Source organism: Dunckerocampus dactyliophorus, chromosome 7, assembly GCF_027744805.1.
Source record: "Dunckerocampus dactyliophorus isolate RoL2022-P2 chromosome 7, RoL_Ddac_1.1, whole genome shotgun sequence".
In the NCBI taxonomy this organism is placed as follows: Eukaryota; Metazoa; Chordata; class Actinopteri; order Syngnathiformes; family Syngnathidae; genus Dunckerocampus; species Dunckerocampus dactyliophorus.
The window spans coordinates 22,643,967-22,664,910 of record NC_072825.1 but is presented as its reverse complement, the minus strand read 5'-3'; the positions used below and the strand labels follow the sequence as shown (position 1 = coordinate 22,664,910).

Below are 20,944 nucleotides of genomic sequence, written 5' to 3'. Positions count from 1 at the left end.
GGAGGCATATCCCTGGAAGGACGCACAGACCTCTACAGGTTAGATAATGGCACCCTGACTGCTATTAGGTATCGGGATGAAATCCTTGGACCCATTGTCAGAACCTACGCTGGTGCAGTGGGACCTGGGTTCCTCCTGGTCCACGACAATGCCCGACCTCATGTGGCTAGTGTATGCAGGTAGTTCCTGGAGGATGAAGGAATTGATACCATTGACTGGCCCCCACATTCACCTGACCTAAACCCAATAGAACACCTCTGGGACATTATGTTTAGGTCTATCCGGCGCCTCCAGGTTGCTCCTCAGACTGTCCAGGAGCTCATTGATGCCCTGGTCCAGATCTGGGAGGAGATCCCCAGGACACCATCCGTAGTCTCATTAGGAACATGCCCCGACGTTGTCAGGCATGCGTACAAGCACGTGGGGGCCACACAAACTATTGAGAATCATTTTGAGTTGCTACAATGACATTTTAGCTAAATGGACCAGTCTGCTGCATAATTTTTTCACTTTCATTTTTGGGGTGTCTTTGATTTCCCCCCTTCTATAGCTCAAAGTAGCTGATATCGTTCACTATTCAGTTCAATATTGCAATAAGGATAATTACACGGAATTGCTCAATAGTTGTGTACATAACCTGAGTACCGGTCATATGTCCATCAAAATAGCTACATAGCGTTCATTAGACACACAGTGTATTGCATCCAGTTAACATTTGCTATCAAACATCACCGACATACAAGAAATTAAAATGATGATGCAAAAGACAATGCAGCCGACGTCAAGGCAACTTATTAAAAAGGTTTCTGCAACGGACATTTTTCCAATTCATCATGAAATAATAGTTTAAGAAAGGAAAGTGTAGAAAAACACGCATTTCTACAGTGGAGTTCATGATGCGAAGCAAAGCCCTCAAACAATTCACTTTTTTCTACATAACTAGCCTCTACAAGTGAACGGATAACTTTTGTTATAGATATAGGCATCTTACCACTGAGTTAGTTTATCCATAATCAGAATAATAAAGACGAAAGTTGCATCTCTCTGTGTAGTTTGAGATGTGACGTTCACCATTGTCGCGGAGGAGGAAGAGCGAACCAGGAGAGCAGCTTAATGACAGCTGACTGATGTCATAGACGTTTATGCGATCAACCGAAACTGCCTTCACAATCGACCGGTTGCTTGTGACTGACGTAATGGGCACCCCTGGTGTAGAGGGTCAAAAACATTCGCTTCCATAATGGAAGAGACGTGTTTTAATGAAATAATGTTACAATACACCGTATTATTAATACAGTTGTGGTTGGTTTGTTATTGGCTGATTATTTGTGTGCACTTGATCTACCTGTATTGTTTACAGGCAGCTAAATAAACATGGCTACATCGACAAATACGTTTTAATAAATTATATATTATCATAAATTCAAATTGATTTATTTTGTCCTTTTGTCAGGCCGAGCCATCAAGCATGTGAAGGAGTCCATTTTCACCTCAGATGCTGGAGTTAGGAGAGGGGTACCCAAAGTCCTGGTTGTCCTCACTGATGGACGTTCACAGGACGACGTGAATAAAGTGTCCAAGGAAATGCAGATGGAGGGTTTGTATTATGTTAATCTAATCATAAATTAATAATTCATGCTGGAGTCTTGTGGGTATTGAGTGTTTCCATCTCCAACTCCTCATTATCCACATTACACCTTCATACAGATGACTGTCCGAGTGTGTTTTTAATGACATTTAACTCATACATGGCTTTAAAAAAAAAAGCCTATGTCTATCTACAATTAGGGTCGTCAACCTGCTGAAAAACCCCATCACTGTACTTTACTGAACTACCCCATTTAATTCCATTCCTAGGATACATCATATTTGCAATCGGCTTTGCGGATGCAGATTATGGGGAACTAGTCAACATAGCCAGTAAACCAAGCGATAGACATGTCTTCTTCGTGGACGATTTGGATGCTGTGAAGAAAATCGAGGAGCAGCTTATTACTTTTGTCTGTGAAGCCGCCACTGCAAGTGAGTAATTCCAGTTTGTGTTGAAAACATAACAGACAGGATAATAATCGAACTAGCTAACACATTTGTTTCTACCTTTCAGCTTGTCCATCTATTCTGATGAGCGGAAACGCTGTGGCGGGTAAGAGGGGACGTTTACATGAAATTATACATAATACGCTGACGATCCCATACAAGAGGATTTGATGAGGATCTGTCTCCTGCAGGTTTTCGTATGATGGAGAAGTTTGGTCTGGTGGAGAAGGAGTACAGCACCATATCTGGAGTTTCTCTAGAGCCAGGCTCATTCAATAGCTACCCGTGTTACAGGTTACACCGTGATGCCATGGTGTCGCAACCCACCAAGTAAGTCACGGCAGAAATCTGAAACGAAGCAATCTTTTCTGTGTCTTTCGGCTTGATTTCATTGTCTTGGCTTTATAAGGGGGACAGTATGTTTCTATTTCAAACTACATCACTGATTCATGTCAGTAATTTTATGGTTGCTATGGGGTGAACTGATTTGAACGTTTTAAAATGTTTTTTTCATTAGCAACTTCAAACAAACAGAACTCAGTCCTCTGATGGTGTTTTCAAACTTTCACACACACGTTCAGTAATTGAATTTACTTCAAAGAAAGTAGCCACTAGCCACTTTTACAAAGCCTGTTAAAGCCATGATATTTACACTTTTTCTGGATCACTGTTCCGTATGAATAGCATGAGGGGTGGGTAAAGTTATTCTGCCAGTCTTCCAGGGGGGGAGGTTGTATTAAAGTCGCAACAGAGGCATGGCGGTGCCTGTCTAAAAGGAGTTCTGTAATCCCATCCTGTCGTGCTGAAAGCAATTTCTGGTGGTGCTATCGTCAAGCATCTCATCATCATTGTGGGATGCCAAGTCGCTGAGTAAAAGTTCACACAGCTTCAGCAGTATGCCACCTTTGCTGGTTTTTCTGTACCTTTATGATCATGATGCAGTTATTTAGCAGATTATTACTTTGTGGGTTATGTATTGGTCCACTTTAAAAGGACTGACTTCAGTTTGTTTAAGGGGCTCGGTTGGTTTGGTCTCCACACTGCATTGACAGACGGGCCACTTGTCTTCTGGCCTCCTTAAGAGCTGATGGAACCTCACTAAATACAATCAGTTTCAATGTCAGAACGCACAGATTAAGCCTTTGCTCTAGCAAGCTCAGCCTGTGTTTGCAGGTAGGTGTGCGTTTGTTTGGAGTGTTTACATAAAAACAATCTGAATAATTAGTTAAAGTTCCTTAAAATGGATAAAAGTGTAAAAACGCTCCATACGATTGAGTAGAACCCAGCACATAGAGGCAGAATAAATGCACATTGCCTTATTCTCTGTATTAACATAAGAATAAACAATCATGTATTTTGTATAATATATGCACACATATACAGTATATATTATATATAGACAAAATTATAAATCATGTGGCTCTTTATTTAAATCGAAATTATGCATTTGTTCCATTCCTGTATTGAGCTGATTCAGACCCTCACTGACACTGAAATCATTGGTTTTTGCAGCATTTCAAGATGCTGGAAAAAAAACAAGAAAAAAATCTGTGATGCTTGCTGGTGCCAGTTTGATGAGTAAAGTAGATCATCATTGCAAAGATGATCTACTAAAATATAAAATATAGTACAGTGGAACCTCGGTTAGTGTCAATAATTTGTTTTTTTACCTTCATTGAAGACGTGATTGACAGAATGTGGCACCGAGATCTTGTTTTGTCATGAGTTATTTATTTCGCACCTCAATAACCCAAACTGGAGCCAAAGAAAGTTGCAAGTGCTAGTATTATGATAAAGAAAGTGGGAAACACTATTGAATTCAAGAAATAATTCATGACAAAACAGGAAGGTGGTGTTGAAGAGGAAGATCTTCAGTGAAGGTAAAAGTAACCTTAAATGTTCATTTAGCTTTTTCATTCATCTTTTTATGCATTTATTATTGTTTTATGCATGTACAACTATAATTGTAAAACTATATAAATGTGTTTTCTGTTAACATTTATGAGAGTCAACCATGGATGTAGTCATAGACAGGTGACATAGCTAGCTTTCGGTTCCGGTTGCCATTTTGTTAGTAGGCTAATGATGCTAACAGGATGTTTTATGATGAAAATACATTAAGAAAACAGTTGGACTCACACAGTGTATTAACACGACAAGACACACACCATATTGTACGCTAACCGGAAAAAGTATGCAAAATTATGGTGTCAATTTTAAATTTTTACACTTTACCAGAAAACCACTCTAACCTGGGCAGACGCTAACTGAGGTTCAACTGTTCAAGTCCAAAGAATTCCAACCAGCTTTAGATTTAGCCTCGTAAAAGACAAGCATTCATTTTTTTCACAAGTGACATTGACAAGAGCGCTGAAAAGTAGAAGCTGAAATCATTTGAACCTCATGTGCTCAGAGGTAGCCCAAAAAAAGCTAGATTTTCTGATCAAAAGAAGGCAGCACTCAGAGACAGTTTGAGGCAGCTGAATGCTCTACAAACGAAAAGAGACTTGGAAAAGACACCTAGTGGGTGTATGCCTTTAGGGCACAGTTAACTTATTTTTTGTATGTGTGTGCCCATTCTCACGTGTGTGCTAGGTACCTTCACCCTGAAGGCTTACCCTCTGACTACACCATCTCCATGATGATTCGCCTTCTTCCCGAGACTCCACAAGAGCCCTTTGCATTGTGGGAAATCCTCAATAAGGACAGAGAGCCATTGGTGGGACTCATCCTAGACAGTGAGTTTATTTCAATTGATGTTGTCCTCTCTACCTTGTCATTGTCTCAATATATAGACGTATTGTGTATTTTGCAGCCTCAGCACCTCAGCATCAAGCCATGCATGATGCAGCAGTTTTTGAAAGTGAGGCTAGGGAAAATCATTTAATTGGAACATAGATTTATTTGACGTTAATTTTGGATGCTGAAGGATTTACTTGTTCTTAAAAAAACCTTCTGCTAGTTTCTCCTCCGATTTCAGGTCAACGTTAGCAACAAAAGGGACTTTTGTAGTTATTAGATTAGATTAATTTCCAGAACCCTGCCCTTCTCTTGTCAGTTGCCATTGTTCGCTCATGAGGAAGGATGCTAACAAGCTAAATGCATAGAAGCGCAATTCAGGTTTTGGCTTTGTCAAATAACAGTACAGTCCATGCAATGAGAATGTGTTTTGCCAAATTTTCACATGTCTGCGTGCCACAGCGAAGGGGAAATGGTTAGAAATGTGACAGAGGAAGAAGAGAGTAGAAAAGTAGAAAAGATGTTACACATGATATTGTATGCTTTAGATCATGATCTGTTCTTTTGCACGCAAATATCAATATATTATTCACATATAAGGTTATTTATCATTGTGTGTGTTCCTCTCAACTTCCAACTCTGGCAGACTCTGGGAAGAGTATGACATTCTTCAACTATGACTACAAAGGACACTTTCAGACTGTCACCTTTGAAGGAACTCAAATAAGAAAACTCTTCCATGGCAGTTTCCACAAGGTTAGTCTTTCTACAACTGCTTAAAAAAAGTTTTTGGTGGTGTTTGGTGTTAGAAAAAGTGAAATTGTCCTCACAGAATTATTATATTTGCCTTGTGGTGCGTTCCTTTTTACAGTCATTGACAGTCTGTAATAGTCGTATTGCGGTTTTAATGATTAATTTGCATGTAATTTATCTGAACGTGATTTTTCCTTCACTGTTCACTGCTTCATAATATAAAAGTGGATGTTAAACAACCTGCTGATTTGTCCACATAAGTGGAAACATACACATTCAAATTAGATTTTTAGAAATTAGTTGAATCTACCTTACTTTGTGATATTTCAAGGTCACTCTGGGCTGAGTATTTAATGTTGCGGCTTCAATTCAAATACTGTAGGTGCGCACAGGGGTGCGTATAAAAGGATTACTATGGACATAAATCCAGTTTTTGCTCTTAAGCAATGAGGTGGAAGGATTGAGACAGGCCAAACTGCAAAGATAAAAGTACAAGTGAAGTGACATTTTCTTGGCATTAAGCTTAGCGATTAGTGAAGTCATGACAGCACACATCACCAGTAACACTTTATGCAACTGTAAACCCTAGAAGATTAAACCTTTAATGCTGGGAAAAAAAAAACACATTCTCAAGACATTTTTACTTTTTGCAGTCGTACACCCCTTCAGACATTTGACCTGAAGCCACGTGCACTCTAGTCCTGCACACTTAAAAAATGTAAACCTTTTTATCTTACTTAACGTGAAATATTTAACACAATTAATTAGTTAGTTCATTTTATAGTAATTCTGGGTCAAAAATGTGTATTTTGCATGGTCACATTTTGATGAAGTTTCACATGAGCACCGATAAATACATAAGTAATCATCCTACATATCTTTTATTCCAGTCTGATTTTGGAATCCTTCCATTTGAATGGCTTGAATTTCAGCTTAACTTTTTTTGTCCACTCACGATGGCTATGGTTTAAGTCTAATACCAAATTGAAGGGGTAAGTTTAACAATCATGATAAAGGCAGCATCCGAAATACAACCAACGACCAACCAACGATAAAGCCTCATTTTCGGGGGAATCCCCACTCGCAGTGACAGATTTTCGCCGCTGCGCTGTGCTGGGATTAGAACACCAATATAAATGCAATCTTCAAGAGTAAACATTCTTAATAATGATCAAACTTACTTAATTGTTCATATGATGCACACAGAGCAATGAACAACTTCACGCTCTGTCTCCTTTCTGCTCCATTGTCCTCGCGCCGTGACGCGTTCAGGCACACATGTAATTGTGAGTGTTGGCACTAATTGTTTTTCATTTTTTTCACGTACCCCCATCACAATTGCCGTAACCCACTTTGGGAAGCTAGGGTTTAGATTAAGCCTAGGTGCAAAGCCTGTGTGGGGACCATCGTGCTACATTTTATTTCTGTGACACATCCCTCTATTTTCTATGCTGCTTATCCTCACTCGGGTCGCGGGTATGCTGGAGCCTATCCCAGCGGGAGGCGGGGTACACCCTGGTCGCCAGCTAATTGCAGGGCACATGTAGACAAACAACCATTCACACTCACATTCATACCTATGGACAATTTAGAGTCGCCAATTAACCTGACCTGCATGATTTTGGAATGTGGGAGGAAACCGGAGTACCCGGAGAAAACCCATGCACACACGGGGAGAACAGAAATGCCCAACGGAAATTTGAACTCTGTGACACATGAGAAATTATAATAAACAGCATACATTTCAAAAGAAACTTGTACAGGGGAAATTTGGTAGGTTTGAGCACATATTTTTCTTTTCTGGTGTTGTTTAGCATTGTTAGTAGTCTTTGAAGATAAGAACCAGTAGATAACTAAGCGTTATGGATTCTTGCTCTCACAATACAATAGAGTTAATAAGTACCCCCCCCCAAAATGATATGTGCAATATAACTGATAATGCATCACTCTCACTGGAAGAACCAAAAGAAATCTGCCTCATGTCTGGAAAGTGGTAAGTGAGACAAAAACAAACGAGGTTCTGTTGATGTTTGAGACATTAGCTGTTGATGAATCATGAAACGCAAACAATGTGTTGCTCTTTTATTCATTTTCTTTTTTTCCTTGTTTCATAAAAACAACCTGCATTCTTGCGGTTTATCTGATCAGCCTGATACTTTGTGTACAGCAACTCTGTCAAGGCTTTGTCACCTTCAAATTCACTTTTTGTTCATTCATCCAACAATTCTTGAACAGGCTTTTCTTTTGATGTGATCATTGTTTTTATAATTGATTGTATAAATATTTTAGCCCTAATAGCAATTACCAACACAAATACTGGAATGTTCTGCTCCACTCCAGTTTGACAAACTAATGCATCTAATTATCCTCTCTGTTTAGCTGCACGTAACCATCAGCAAGACGGCAGTGAAGGTTGTTTTGGACTGTACTGCTGTTGGGGAAAAAGGCATCAGTGCATCTGGCAACATCACCACGGATGGTGTAGAGGTCCTGGGGCGCATGGTGCGGTCTCGAGGAAGACAGGACAACTCTGCCCAGGTCAGTATGGAGTCCTGTGTGACATTTTTGCACGTTAACTACATGATTGGGATGGTTTACAGTTTTTCTCCATTGGTTTGGGTCATTTATTGAAACAGAAATTTACATTCTCAAAACTCTAAGATAATTTACACCAAAGCTCACCTGCAAGAGCTCATACTGTATCTCTCCCAAAACTGTTAACTCTTGCTTCAAAGCTAATTCTTTTCCCATATGAATAGTCAGTGCCAGTAAAATGCCATGGTCCTTCTCAATTGCTTTGGCTCATTTCTTAAAACAGACTGGACTTTCTCGACACTCTTCGTTCTTTTAGCAAAATAACTTGGACGGTTCAGCGCAACACCATGGTCCACCTGCAAAAGCTCTTATAAAAAACTAAATTCCTTTCCCATATAAGTTGTCAATGCCCACAAAATGTATCGTCCCTTTGGCATTGTGTAAGCACTGTAAGTCAAAATGTTTCAATGTTTTGTCACTATGGCAGAGCACCATTGAAATATTCCACCTCTCTGAGAATGGTTACTTTGCTAGTTTTTTTTTGTCTAGCTAACATAATACAATTGTGTATATAATTGAAAAAAAAAAAAAAAAATTAACGGTAGCCTCCAAGGTTTGACATCACACATTGCACTCATACTGACAAGGAAATTAGAACTATTTTTATTCACACACATGAAGTAACTCCCATACATCACTGTAACAAGAAAATGTGTACAGCATAACATACTGTTACATAAAGACATAAATAAAAAATTAGGATGCCATAATTTCTGGTGTATAAACTGCTACTTTTTTCTTAAACTTTTAATCCTGCGGTTTATACAGCGGTGGCACGAATTTATGGCTAAATTCTAATCTTGTGACATCTCCGAAATACTACTAATTGTTTGAATACTGTGCCACTCAATATAACAGTCTGACTCACGGTGTGATCTTACAAAGAACACTAAACTCATCACACAGCAACTTAACACTCAAAAGGTGTACCTAAGAAATATACAAACAAGTATCAATACTCTTTTAAAGTTTTGTAAATCTTTTAAAGTTTTCCCGTAATGTATTGCATCTGAGCAAAGCATTTGTTGGTGCCTGTCGGGGTGCCGCAATGGCGTCAGCCTCCCTCTGGGCTCATATGGCTCCCTCCGGTGGACAGAGGCAGCATTGCCATGCCATCCATCTATTTTCACTGCTGCTTGTCCTTCAATGAAATGCTTTGTTCAAACGCAATGCATTTTGGGAAATCTTAAGGAGTTGTTTTGTTTTTCATTTTGAAGTTGTATTGGTACTTGCATATTTCTTAGGTACACATTTGAGTTTTAGTTGCTGTGTGATGAGTTTAGTGTTCTTTGTAGGATGACACCGTGAGTGAGACTGCTATATTGAGTAATGACCTCCTGCAATTTCTAATGGGTTGACAAGCTTGTCGTGAGTTTTTTCATAGCTCATGATTGAAGCCTGTGAAATAAAGAGCTGCCTGGTCCTCACGGACTAATGCGCGCCATAATATGCCATTTTATGGACATATGCGTCTTATAGTCCAGTGTGGATTATGTATGGACAAATCTGTTTTTTCCTCAAAATTTAGTGAGTGCGACTCATACACCAAAATTTGCAGTAATTATATGTAGCTTACAGTCCTGTAAATAAAGCGAGAGTTTCAGAACTACAAGTAACACTTCACTGGTCACTGTTCTCACCCTCCCTCTCCTGGCCACCGTCTTCACCCTCCTGGCCGTCCACACGCTGCTGTCTGCCTGGCCACAGGTTCTCATCCACATGACAGCGCAACTTCTAGTTTCACCTGACTGTCAACTAATCAATTTTGTCATGACAGTATATTGACTAATTTTGACAATAGAACAGACTATTGTGATAACTTATGCAATGAAATGCTGCTGACATTTTTTATTATGTTGAGAATCAACAATCCATTTAGATCAGCAAGATCTATTCAATTGGAAATTGTGCTAACTGTAGGCTAACTGTAGGCTATCTGAACTTAATCATTTGCGAAGATGTACTTAGACATTGAGACATGTACAAAGACAGGGGTTTGGTTTAATTTTGTTTCTACAGGTAAGAAATAAGCTGCAGGTCGCAAATGACCCCCGAACAGTTGCACTTTTGACACCCCTGTATGAAGACATTTGCAATTTGATGAAATGAATAAGAAATTCAATTCTGTTGTGATCAACTGCCGAGTGGTTTGGAGGGTTGTCCGTGTTATTTTGATATTGCAATTTCTGTTTCAAGAAATAAGCCAAACCAATGTAGAAAAACTGTAATAAGACCTTACTTATATGTCTTGCTCTGATGCGACCACATATTATTTTGATGTGGGCTTTTCATATCTGATGAATGGGCTTCACTTTTTGTTCGTCAAGGCACCCAAAGTGCTTTGGTGTTGTTACCCCATTCAACCAATCATGCAATGATTAATGGAATACATTGTCATGGAAGAAGCAGCTCTTTCACACACCAATGATGGTATGCGCAGTGTGTTGAGAATAATACTATCTTAGAAATAAAATGAAAATGCTCTTGATTTTGAATGATGTTTGATGGAATATGCAATATGGTATCACATCAAAAGTAGTTTTTGCTCCTCTACTAGTGAAATATACATCAACACCCAATAGTTGCATTTTCACTGAATTATTTTGGAGAAGAGCCCAAATTGTCATCTTTGATAATCCCGCAATCATATTACATTTTTTGCAACCGGAAAGTATTCACAGCACCAGACGTTTTCCACATATTGTTGTTACGGTATGATATACATAAAGATATGAATAAAGTTATTTTGAAATATTTGCAAATGTATTAAAAATAAAAAATAAAAAACTAAGAAATCACATCTACTAGGACTCACAAAATTGAGCTTAGGTACACTCTCCACTGATCATTCTTGAAATGCATGAAATTAAAAAAAGGATTGTCTGTAGAACTGTAAAGGCACAAATATGGAGAAGGCTGCAGAAAAATGTCCCAATGAGGTCCCAATGAGCATACAGTAATGGCCTCCATCATCCATAAATAGAAGCCGTTCTGAACCACCAGGACTCTCCCTGCAGCTGGCCACCCGTCTAAACTGAGCGGTCAGGGGAGAAGGGCCTTAGTCAGGGAGATGAAGAACCTGATGGTCACTTTGAAAGAGCTCCAATGTGCCTCAGTGGAGGGAGGAGAAACTTCCACAAGGACAACCATCTTGCAGTAATCCACCAATCAGGCCCATGTGATAGAGTGGCCAGATGAAAGCCACTCCTGAGGAAAAGGTGGCCTGCCTGGAGTTTGCCAAAAGACACCTGAAGGACTCTCAGACCATCCATGACTCTCAGACCATCCATCCATCTTCTATGCCGCTTGTCCTCACTAAGGTCGCGGGTATGCTTTAGCCTATCCCAGCTGATTTCGGGCAAGTACACCCTGGACTAGTCGCCAGTCGGACTCTCAGACGATGAAAAACAACATTCGTGGGTCTGATGAGGCAAAGATTGACTATTTGGTTTGAATGCCAGGCATCATCATAAGGCTTCGGTTTACTAGGGAGCAATGGAAGAAGGTTATGTGATGCTGTATGTCCAAATGTAGCCCATTTCAGTGTGATATGGATGATGACAAATTTTATTTGAAGAGAAAAAACATATTATGCCCTTGATAATTTTACTAAAATGATGCCACAGTGTTGGGAAAAGTGCACTTTTTCATCCACTTCACTAACCGATAACTCAGAAGTGCCTTGCATGACCACCACACATCAAGATGTCCCACCATAAAAGCCTAAACACACTGAGTCCAATTTTGCATATATTTGCAGTTTCAGCTCCAGATGTTCGACATCATCTGCAGTACTTCCTGGGCCAGCAGGGATAAGTGTTGTGAGCTGCCAGCTTTGGTGAGACCACCACACGAACACACACCTCTGAATGTGCAGCAATTTGGTAGATATCCCAGCCTGAGATAATCAGACCCATTAATGCGAGTGACGATAAAACCAGAATGACAAAACTAAAATGAGATCCAAATGAAGTGGAATCAGTTTAAACGGCCACTGGCAAAGCAACATGAGCGTAAAACTGCACCTGCAGTAAGGGGGGAGGCAATTTCATTTATGAGATAGAATTACAGCCAATGAGCACCTTGAGGGTATAGCATGTTTTCATTTTTTCGCTCATACACACACGTGTGTGGGGCAATAGTGGCACAATCCATTGCTCAGAATGTTTCAGAATCACACTTGATAACACATCTCTGGATTTTGACATGAGTAGACCACATAAAAGGTACTGAGACTAGACTGACTCTTGCAATACAATCAATCTTCACTATTTTTTTGTGAAAAATACTCAAAATGTAGCATACATATTTTTAATCTGTGTACTGATGTGTTTATGTTATAGCGGGTTGAAGAGGACTGCCCCTCAATGCCTCACTCCTGCACCTGTTCGCAAGACAGCAAAGGACCCCCAGGACCCTCCGGGCCCCCTGTAAGACCCCCATTGTTTCTTGGGTTTAAATTCAGGGAAAATGTGTTGTCATGAAGTCATTCTCTCTCTTTATTCCAACAGTTATGTATTTATACCTCAGTGCATTTGTTCACAGCCCTAAATTCCCAGGAGTTGTTCATTCCATTTAGTTCTATAATCAAAAAGTTTGGAACAAACACTTTTGATTAGCTGCACTACAATGCATTTCCCAAGAAACCTAATTTTACAGAAGTGGCTTCTGAACATTGAGAAAGTTAATGCAAACATTTTGTTGGAGAATAATTATCTGACTTTGTAAAACTTCGTGTTTTCGATACCAAAAGTTGCTTTGGAGCAACTGAATTCCCCTCACACATTAGTAAGCAAAATCAGATAAGCTATGAAAGCAAATGAAGTATCTCATTTCAGGCCTGAGGCTTCTTGTCTTTATCCTTATTTTTCTTTTTGATTTCACTTTTTATCTCCCCAGTTCTGTTTTTCCTTCGGCTATCCTCTATACATCCTTTGTTTTCTGGTATTTACTTACCCATCCCTAAACTCTCAATCACTGTCTGTCTCCACCACCGGTACCACATGGTTTGAGACGATAATGAAATAGTGACTCTATTCATCACAGATGATTACAATCAGCCACAATTTTCATTGTTGTGCAACATATCAGGTCCATTTACTCATCTGAAACCTCCACATGTCCACACACCCCAGTCTTTTTCTTTAATAAGTTCTTATTTTCTTTCATTTCACAACCATGTTGTGCTAATATAGTGCAGTTGAGGAATAGTAATATTTAATACTCATGTTATGGTCTCATTTCTCATCTCTTTTTTTTTATTAGTCTAACTGTATGCAGTTAGCAGTTTGCAGTTTACGTTATTCATATAGAATTGATTGGTGCATGAGATTTAGCAATCAGCTAATTTCCACTTGTAGTCCCTTCCCAAAGCTGGACTACTTCCTCTCTGAAATCTATTTTTGCTCATAATCTCTGTCTCCTTGTCACCATGTCTTTTTTTTTTGGGTCAATACACTCTTGTAATTTTTAATGAATTAGTTTAACATTGAAAGAAGAATCCCATCCAGAACATCCCTATCTACATGAAAAGACAATAACAACAATAGCAAATTAAATAAAAAGTGGAATCATTAATGTGTAAAAGTCTGTCTATCGTCTATGCCGCCTATCATCACTAGGGTCACGGGGGTAGGCTGGAGCCTATCCCAGGACTGGTTATGTGTAAATGTGCTCATTTTAATATAAAGGTAACAAAATAAGCAACAAATCATAAGTGATCATTTAAAGTTGAGTTTTGGCCAGATGTTTGCCCCAAAAATGTCATCATGTTTACAAGGCTTGGTCATCTTAGTAGTAGTTATGAGATGAGATGATACTAGACGAGAAGAGATGATATTTTAACATTACTTTTAAGAAAATCGCAATGACAAAATAGAGGACTCTACAGACTTTTTTACTTAACTGAGTCACAAAACAATGCAGGTACATTTTGAAATGTTTTAGAACTTTGCATGCATGACCTAAGCATGATGCTTTTAACTGCTGAATGTTTTTCCGCAAATTGAAAAAAAAACTAAAATGATGACGGCTGTAGCTGCTATTACTAATGTTTACATTAGTAACATTTATGTTGATGTGTAGTAATGTAAAAACACATGTAAAATAGATTGCATATTGTAGTAGATTAGTTGTATGTGTATACGAAAAGAACTACAGTTCCCATGATGCTTAGAGTGTGGTACCAGAAGTAGTGAACTTCCAAACTAGATGCTAATGTCACATGTTTTGATAGACGTCTTATGTATCGATGTGCTTTGATCTGGCAAATCTCAAGTAAGCTTGATCAAATAGAATCTTACGCAGTGGAACATACATGTAAACAAGCGTCTTCATCACATACACAAGAATGGAGAGGCGACTGTAGGAGAGCAAGGATATGGCAGGAGACAAATACAACGCTGAGCGATTTGTGAGGTCAGATTTTTTTCCAGGAGGCATTTTTATGCTGCAAATATATTACTCGTTTGAACGCATAGTTTTGAGAAGCCAAACTCTATACTTAAATGGCCCCAGCAACTAAGCGGAACAATGTTGATGTACTGTTAATGTACTACACTGCTGATGGGGATGTCATACAACATCATGTAAAAAAATCCAAACTATCCCTTTAACATAACGGCAGCTGTTGAACTTTGCTTTTAAAAAAAGGCACCCGCCAAGTGACGAGTGAAACTGGGAGCATCAAGGTAGGTTGGATTGCAAGGTTTATAATGTGCGTAAAGCACTTAATGAGCACTTCCAGTCCTGCCTCGCGCACTGTTACTTCCATATTACTTGTATTATCATTCACAGTGGCGGTGCCATAGTTCACAGTGTGATAGACTACTGGCTGCTCTGCTCCCGCAAGACAGCTTTTTTGTCAACGAGAAATATTGTCACATTTTGATCTCGTGAGATCTCGTGACACGACACCCCTGGTATCGTGCATTTGATCACCTTTCAAGTCCAGCGAAAAATGTAGCTTGTTTTCCAGAATTCATTAAAATGCATTTATAACATTGAAATAATTAATGTTATGGTAAAAATCAGTATTTGTCACATTCGGTTTTAATACTCACTTTACACTTACGATGATCATGTTGCTCTGTAAACTGACACTATTAATGTCAAAAAAATTTATCGTCAAAGGCATATACCGTATGTTCATCCACAGTTTTCCCCTGCAAGATGTTTTTACAACGGGAACTACAGGCTTCCAAGTACTAAATAAATAATAAGTAATTCATAGCTACAGGGACTCAAACCGCTGGAGCGACAGTTGATGGACTCTATACAACTCAATATTAAAATCATTAACATTTGCTGTTGTTGAGGAAGTTTTTGCACGATTAACTTTACAAGATTTATTCCTTACCACATGTGCGTGCCTTCTCATCATTTACTGCACCCCGCCGTCCCTCGACACTCTCAAGAGAGAAAACAGAAAACGGATGAATGCCAAATAGGCTAATGATTAACAGATGTGTATATTTTGTCCCCACTTATACCTCAGGACTACAGGGATCAGGATGAGGGCTATTCAGTTTTTGATTGGAACCCATGTCCCGTACAGTATTATACGATTTTCCGACAATTGTCCAACATAATAGATGCCACATACCAACATAGTCACCAAACTTTTTCCACCAAAGGCTACGTACTAGTGATGTGCGATACCACTGATTTCCTTTCCAATTTGATACTGAATAAAATACAGGCTGGTATTGGCGATACCGATACTTTGTGCAAATACACCTAATGTTGCTGGTACATTTTTTAAAAGTAGTGTATTTCAAACAATAACATAGTTCATAGCATAAAGAATACAAGACATCAAAGTCATTTATTCATTTGTTTTAAACTTTGAAGTATATTGCAGTAGCGGCGTTACACTATAACCCAGCTAATGTACAACAGAAAACATAGAGCACAAAATCATATAAAATATGTGAAAATTGTGTTTTAAACAATAAAATAGACAAATAAATAAAATAATAAAACCATTCAAATAAATGATGAATTATTAAGAACTACTCTCACAATGATTCACAATTCACACATGGCTCCGTTTACGATTGGCCATCGTTTCAACAGACTTTTGTTCAATTTTCTCTTTTTTGTCTTTGTTTTCTATTTAAAACACTAGATGCGGGTTGCACTTACAAGTAGTGCTGCACTGGTAATGGGTATTGTTTACATTATATCCAGTACCGGTGGCAAATTGATACTTCTGAAATGGTTCCGGTGCTTAAACGGTGCTCTTCAACTGGCAAGTTTAAAAAGGAAAATCCATACATTTTGGACAAAAACATTTATTTTTACTGAATTTTGTGGCATATAAGTTATGTAATTTTAGAATAGTAATTTAAATACTTCAATATACATAAAATAACCAATAAATTGACCAATATGAAATAAAAAACACAACAAATTGTCATAATTATTGCAGCCAAACCAGCAGCAATACAAAACACCAGGAATGTGTACTCTCCTTTAGCTGACAGGCGTCACCCCGATGACGCCACTTCCGGAAAAGAGGCTGAGCTGTAAGTTACTTTGTTATGGCTGGTGCCATGAAGTATTAATGTAATGTCTGCAAATTTTCCATTTGCAAAAATCAACAATGAACAATGTAGAACATAATTACAAATATATTTATAACATTACAAAATATATACATAACAGAATCATGTCAGGGACTCTTTAAACTCTGTGTTCCTCTGTCGGAACTTACAAGACGTTACTTGCACAATATCACTTTCAAGCATTTGTTACAGGTGTAATACTCTGTATTCATTTAGCACCAAAATGAGGCACCAATAGCAACTTAGTTTCAGGGTCTGGTTACCTACTACCGCTAACATCTGCACCAGTGCCAGTATGGAACCGAGTACCCATTCCTTCTTTGGCTTCCGCCATATAGTGTATCAGATACAACAAAGCAACATTAAAAAGAGGCAAAAACGTTAGCTACAGTGCTTTACAGTCATTACATGACATTACAGTCACCTAACATCCTGCAAGGTTGAAGAAAAACAAAATGATCAAACTTCCGTACTGATGAACGCTTGGCTTTATTTTAAGATGTGTAGCAAAGCCTTTATTTATTTTATTTTTTTTTTACAAAGTGGTCCTCTGTGAAACTAGGGGCTGCTCAGATGTAGTATCATGTCCATAAGAAGGGGGGAATCCCTTCATGATGTCATGAAAACCAGGATTCAAAAGCAACAGTCTGAGTGCTTCTCAAGAGTGGAGCAAATGTGAAGGAGGTGATGGGTTTTTCTCATGTTTGGTGCTCATAAACACATATTACTGTTGTAGCATCATTGAAAACTCAATTTTGCACCTTTAACTGATTATATGTATTGGTATGTTTCAGGGTGGTCCAGGCATAAGGGGGGCACGTGGAGACAGAGGGGAACCTGGAGTGACGGTAAGTTAAAAAAAAGTGTTGCATTTCTTGTACCTACTACATGTAATGAGGGCGTCTTTGGACCATAAAAATACTGTACAGTCGCCCCTCGCTACATCATGGTTCGAACATCACTCCCTCACTCGGTCGCGTTTTTTCAAAAATGAATGAATTAATAAATGATTGCTGTTTTGCGGTTGAATACAGCCTCTTATCAGTAAAAAAAAACATATTTAAGCAAACTGTATGCATTCTTGGTCTAAACTAAGCATTTTCAAGCATAAAAATGGCTGAATGAACGAACATACAAATATAAGGCATTCAAATACCGTGAAGTGCAATACAGCATCTGTGACTTACGTACAGTATGTGCGCCTTTAAAGGAAAACTGCAATTTTTTTAAAATTTTGCCCATCATCCACAATTAGGGATGCTCCAATCTATCGGCCACCGATCAGTATCAGCCGATTTCCGTGAAAAAGTACTTATTGGCATATGCCGATAAATGCCTTTAAACACTGAAAGCCGATCACCTGTGGCTCGTACTATTGCAGCGTGCAGCCTGTAGCGATCCTGCTAGGCTAGGTGGAAGTCCTGCTAGGCCTCCACCAATCTATTAAATGTCACACCCATAGTCTCCTTAAAGAAGTCATCTCATCCTCTGTAAGTTTCACAAGTGATATATGTTATATATAAAGTATGAACATGAAGTACTTGTAAGAAAAATATTTTTGCCTAAATTAAGGTGATTTTATGGTTCCCTTTTTCATATCATATAGCCAATAGCAGTGGTGCAGCCAGGAATTGTGGGCCATTAAAAAAAATCACGCTGCCCCCCCACCCATTTTTTATTCATTAATTATTCAATTTAATAGTAATACCTATTTTTGGGGGCCCCTGGCAGTCAGTGGACCTTGGAATTCTCCTGATATTCCCCCTTATACAGCACCCCTGGCCAATAGCACTCATCATAAATAAATTGAAAAATGTATCATCATGAATCCATAATCAGTATCAGCCGATTTCACTCATGGATGATCGGTATTGGCAGCATAAAACCCTGATCGGAGCATCACTATCCACAATCCTTATGTGAGACATAAACACATGTCTTTCTCTTTTCTGTGTCCTAAAGATATAAAAACAGCGAAAAACAGTCATCTAATTAATGCATGTAATGGGACACACCTATTCCGCCTACCAAGCCTGCTATTAAAACACCTCCAAAAACCTCCAACAAAGTTTTATGGTTTTATATACAGTACATGTTGTGACCATGTAGTTACAGGCACATTCATGATAACATGTAATACTTACAGTATTTTGCCATATTTTAGCCATTCTAAGCATTACTGGAACTTCCTTCCTGGGTGCATATGTAGATTTCACATAGCAACATAGAAACGAACGCTACACCTAGCGTTAACTTTTCCAAACTTAAAAACAAAAACACAGCAGCAATGGCGGCAGCTGCAATATGTGGTGTTACCTCTCGGTAGTGCCCTGAGGCGTTGTGAGCGAGGCGCTGTGAGCAAGTGTGTGGTGAAAAGCCAGCTAGTAGCTAGGGTGTGTGGTGTGGTGAGGTGTCTCTATGTCAGAAAAGTAGTTTTTCAGAGGTAGCACCTACAATAACAATGTCACTGGAGCTTGGGTAATATGCAGGTCACATTATGTAAACTGGGCCGCACGGTGGATGAGTGGTTAGCATGTTGGCCACACAGTCAGGAGATCTGGGTTCGAATCTGTGTGGAGTTTTGCATGTTCTCCTTGTGCGTGGGTTGTCTCATTCGAAAAACATGCATGTTAAGTTAATTGGCGAGTCCAAATTGTCCACAGGTATGAATGTGAGTGTGAATGATTGTTTGTCTATATGTGCCCTTCAATTGGCTGGTGACCAGTCCAGGGTGTACCCCGCCTGTCGCCCGAAGTTAGCTGAGGTAGGCTCCAGCATACCCGCGACCCTAGTGAGGATAAGTGGCATAGAAAATGGATGGATGAACATTATGTAAATGGAGCGTTGTTTGCGATTTTTGGAGGGTTTTTTCCAGAAGGCTTTATAGGCAGAATATTTGTGTCCCATTACGTGCATTTTTAGCTGCTTCTTTTTAGTTGTTTTTATATCTTTACAACACAAAGAAAGGAGAAAGACGTGTGTTCATGTCCAAGGATTGTGGATTTCCAAATCCACAATTTAAGAAGTGGGGCATGGGAAGTGATTTGTGTGACGTCAGCTAGCTAGAGTTGACTATAGCTGAGTGCTAGCAGCAGGTTAGTAGTGTAGAGAGTGGCTGACAGCAGCTCCTGTGTGAATGTTCACTGCATGGGTCTCTGTTTGTTAACAAAGCGACTGAAGCGCATCTTGAGTCTCTCCTGAACCACAAACAACAGCAGTATTCTACATTGGTCACTAGGTGTCAGTAGTGGAACATTGATGAGACAATAAGCACCTCAGGAAGTATGCGATCCATGTTATCTTATTTATGTCGAAGACGGCTTATTTTCTATTATTATGTCTACTGTATGGGGTAATACAAGCGTGACAGTGACTATAGGGGTGTTATTTCATGTTTACAGGGCTCTAGTCATGGTAAAAAAGCAGTATTTAGAAGGTCATAAACAGGTTTTTTATGCTCTAACTGCTCGAAAATATTACATTTATTAATATTGAATCCCACTTCGCGGAAATTCCCTTGCTGCAGTCGAGTCTGGAACCAATTAAACGCAATAAACAAGGGAACATGACATAATGTATTTATATCATGTTGATAAAATTAGGGATGATATTTTGGAAACTCATATTCCTACATAGGTTTTACTGTGAGCTGTTTATTGTTGTGAGGTTATTATTAATTATGTTCAATATGAAGGAATCACGTTTTAATAACGGCAAGACATTAGCTTTCATGTAATGGAGCTCCAGTACAATGCTACAGAGGTTTGAGGAGGCACCCCAAGAGGCAGAAGTAAGGGAGAATAAATAAATATTTTTTAAAAACACCCACTACATGGTCAAGGTCTCTCAGCAGTGATGTAGTCACACACTTGCTGACTATACATTCTACATACTGTATGTTTGCCTCACTCCTCATCTCCAGGAGCAGAACACCCCCGTCTACTGTCTATTCAAGTGGTCAAAGGATGAAATGAACTCTCAGGGGTGCTAACAAACAAAGAGGCCAGTCAAACATCGCCCACTTGCTCTGCTTCTTCAATAAGGATCAGTTTCGCAAAGACAAAAGCAGATTTAAATACATGTACTGTAGATCATCTCAAAAGTCCATGACACTTGTGGGCAGTCAAAAAGGAGTTAGCAAATCCATTTATGAGATGTGAAACTGCAATCTTGTCACCATAGCTGCAGTTACCAATCCTTAGTGTGAGGTCTCTGTTCATATTTTGCGATGGCAACCTATAACTAGTCCAGCT

The 20,944-nt window shown here is 39.0% G+C and overlaps 1 protein-coding gene across 6 annotated transcripts in view; it reads left to right on the top strand.

Moving 5' to 3' along the window:
- Positions 1–20,944, top strand: part of col14a1a (collagen, type XIV, alpha 1a) — a 176,517-nt gene that overhangs the window by 123,606 nt on the left and 31,967 nt on the right. For all 6 annotated transcript variants that reach the window (XM_054780660.1, XM_054780659.1, XM_054780658.1 and 3 more), the window contains 10 exons: positions 1,454–1,597; positions 1,858–2,022; positions 2,105–2,143; positions 2,229–2,367; positions 4,633–4,775; positions 5,423–5,532; positions 7,909–8,067; positions 11,885–11,962; positions 12,468–12,554; positions 17,486–17,539. In XM_054780660.1, coding sequence (XP_054636635.1) covers positions 1,454–1,597; positions 1,858–2,022; positions 2,105–2,143; positions 2,229–2,367; positions 4,633–4,775; positions 5,423–5,532; positions 7,909–8,067; positions 11,885–11,962; positions 12,468–12,554; positions 17,486–17,539 — 1,118 coding nt within the window. The remainder of the gene's footprint in view (positions 1–1,453; positions 1,598–1,857; positions 2,023–2,104; positions 2,144–2,228; positions 2,368–4,632; positions 4,776–5,422; positions 5,533–7,908; positions 8,068–11,884; positions 11,963–12,467; positions 12,555–17,485; positions 17,540–20,944) is intronic.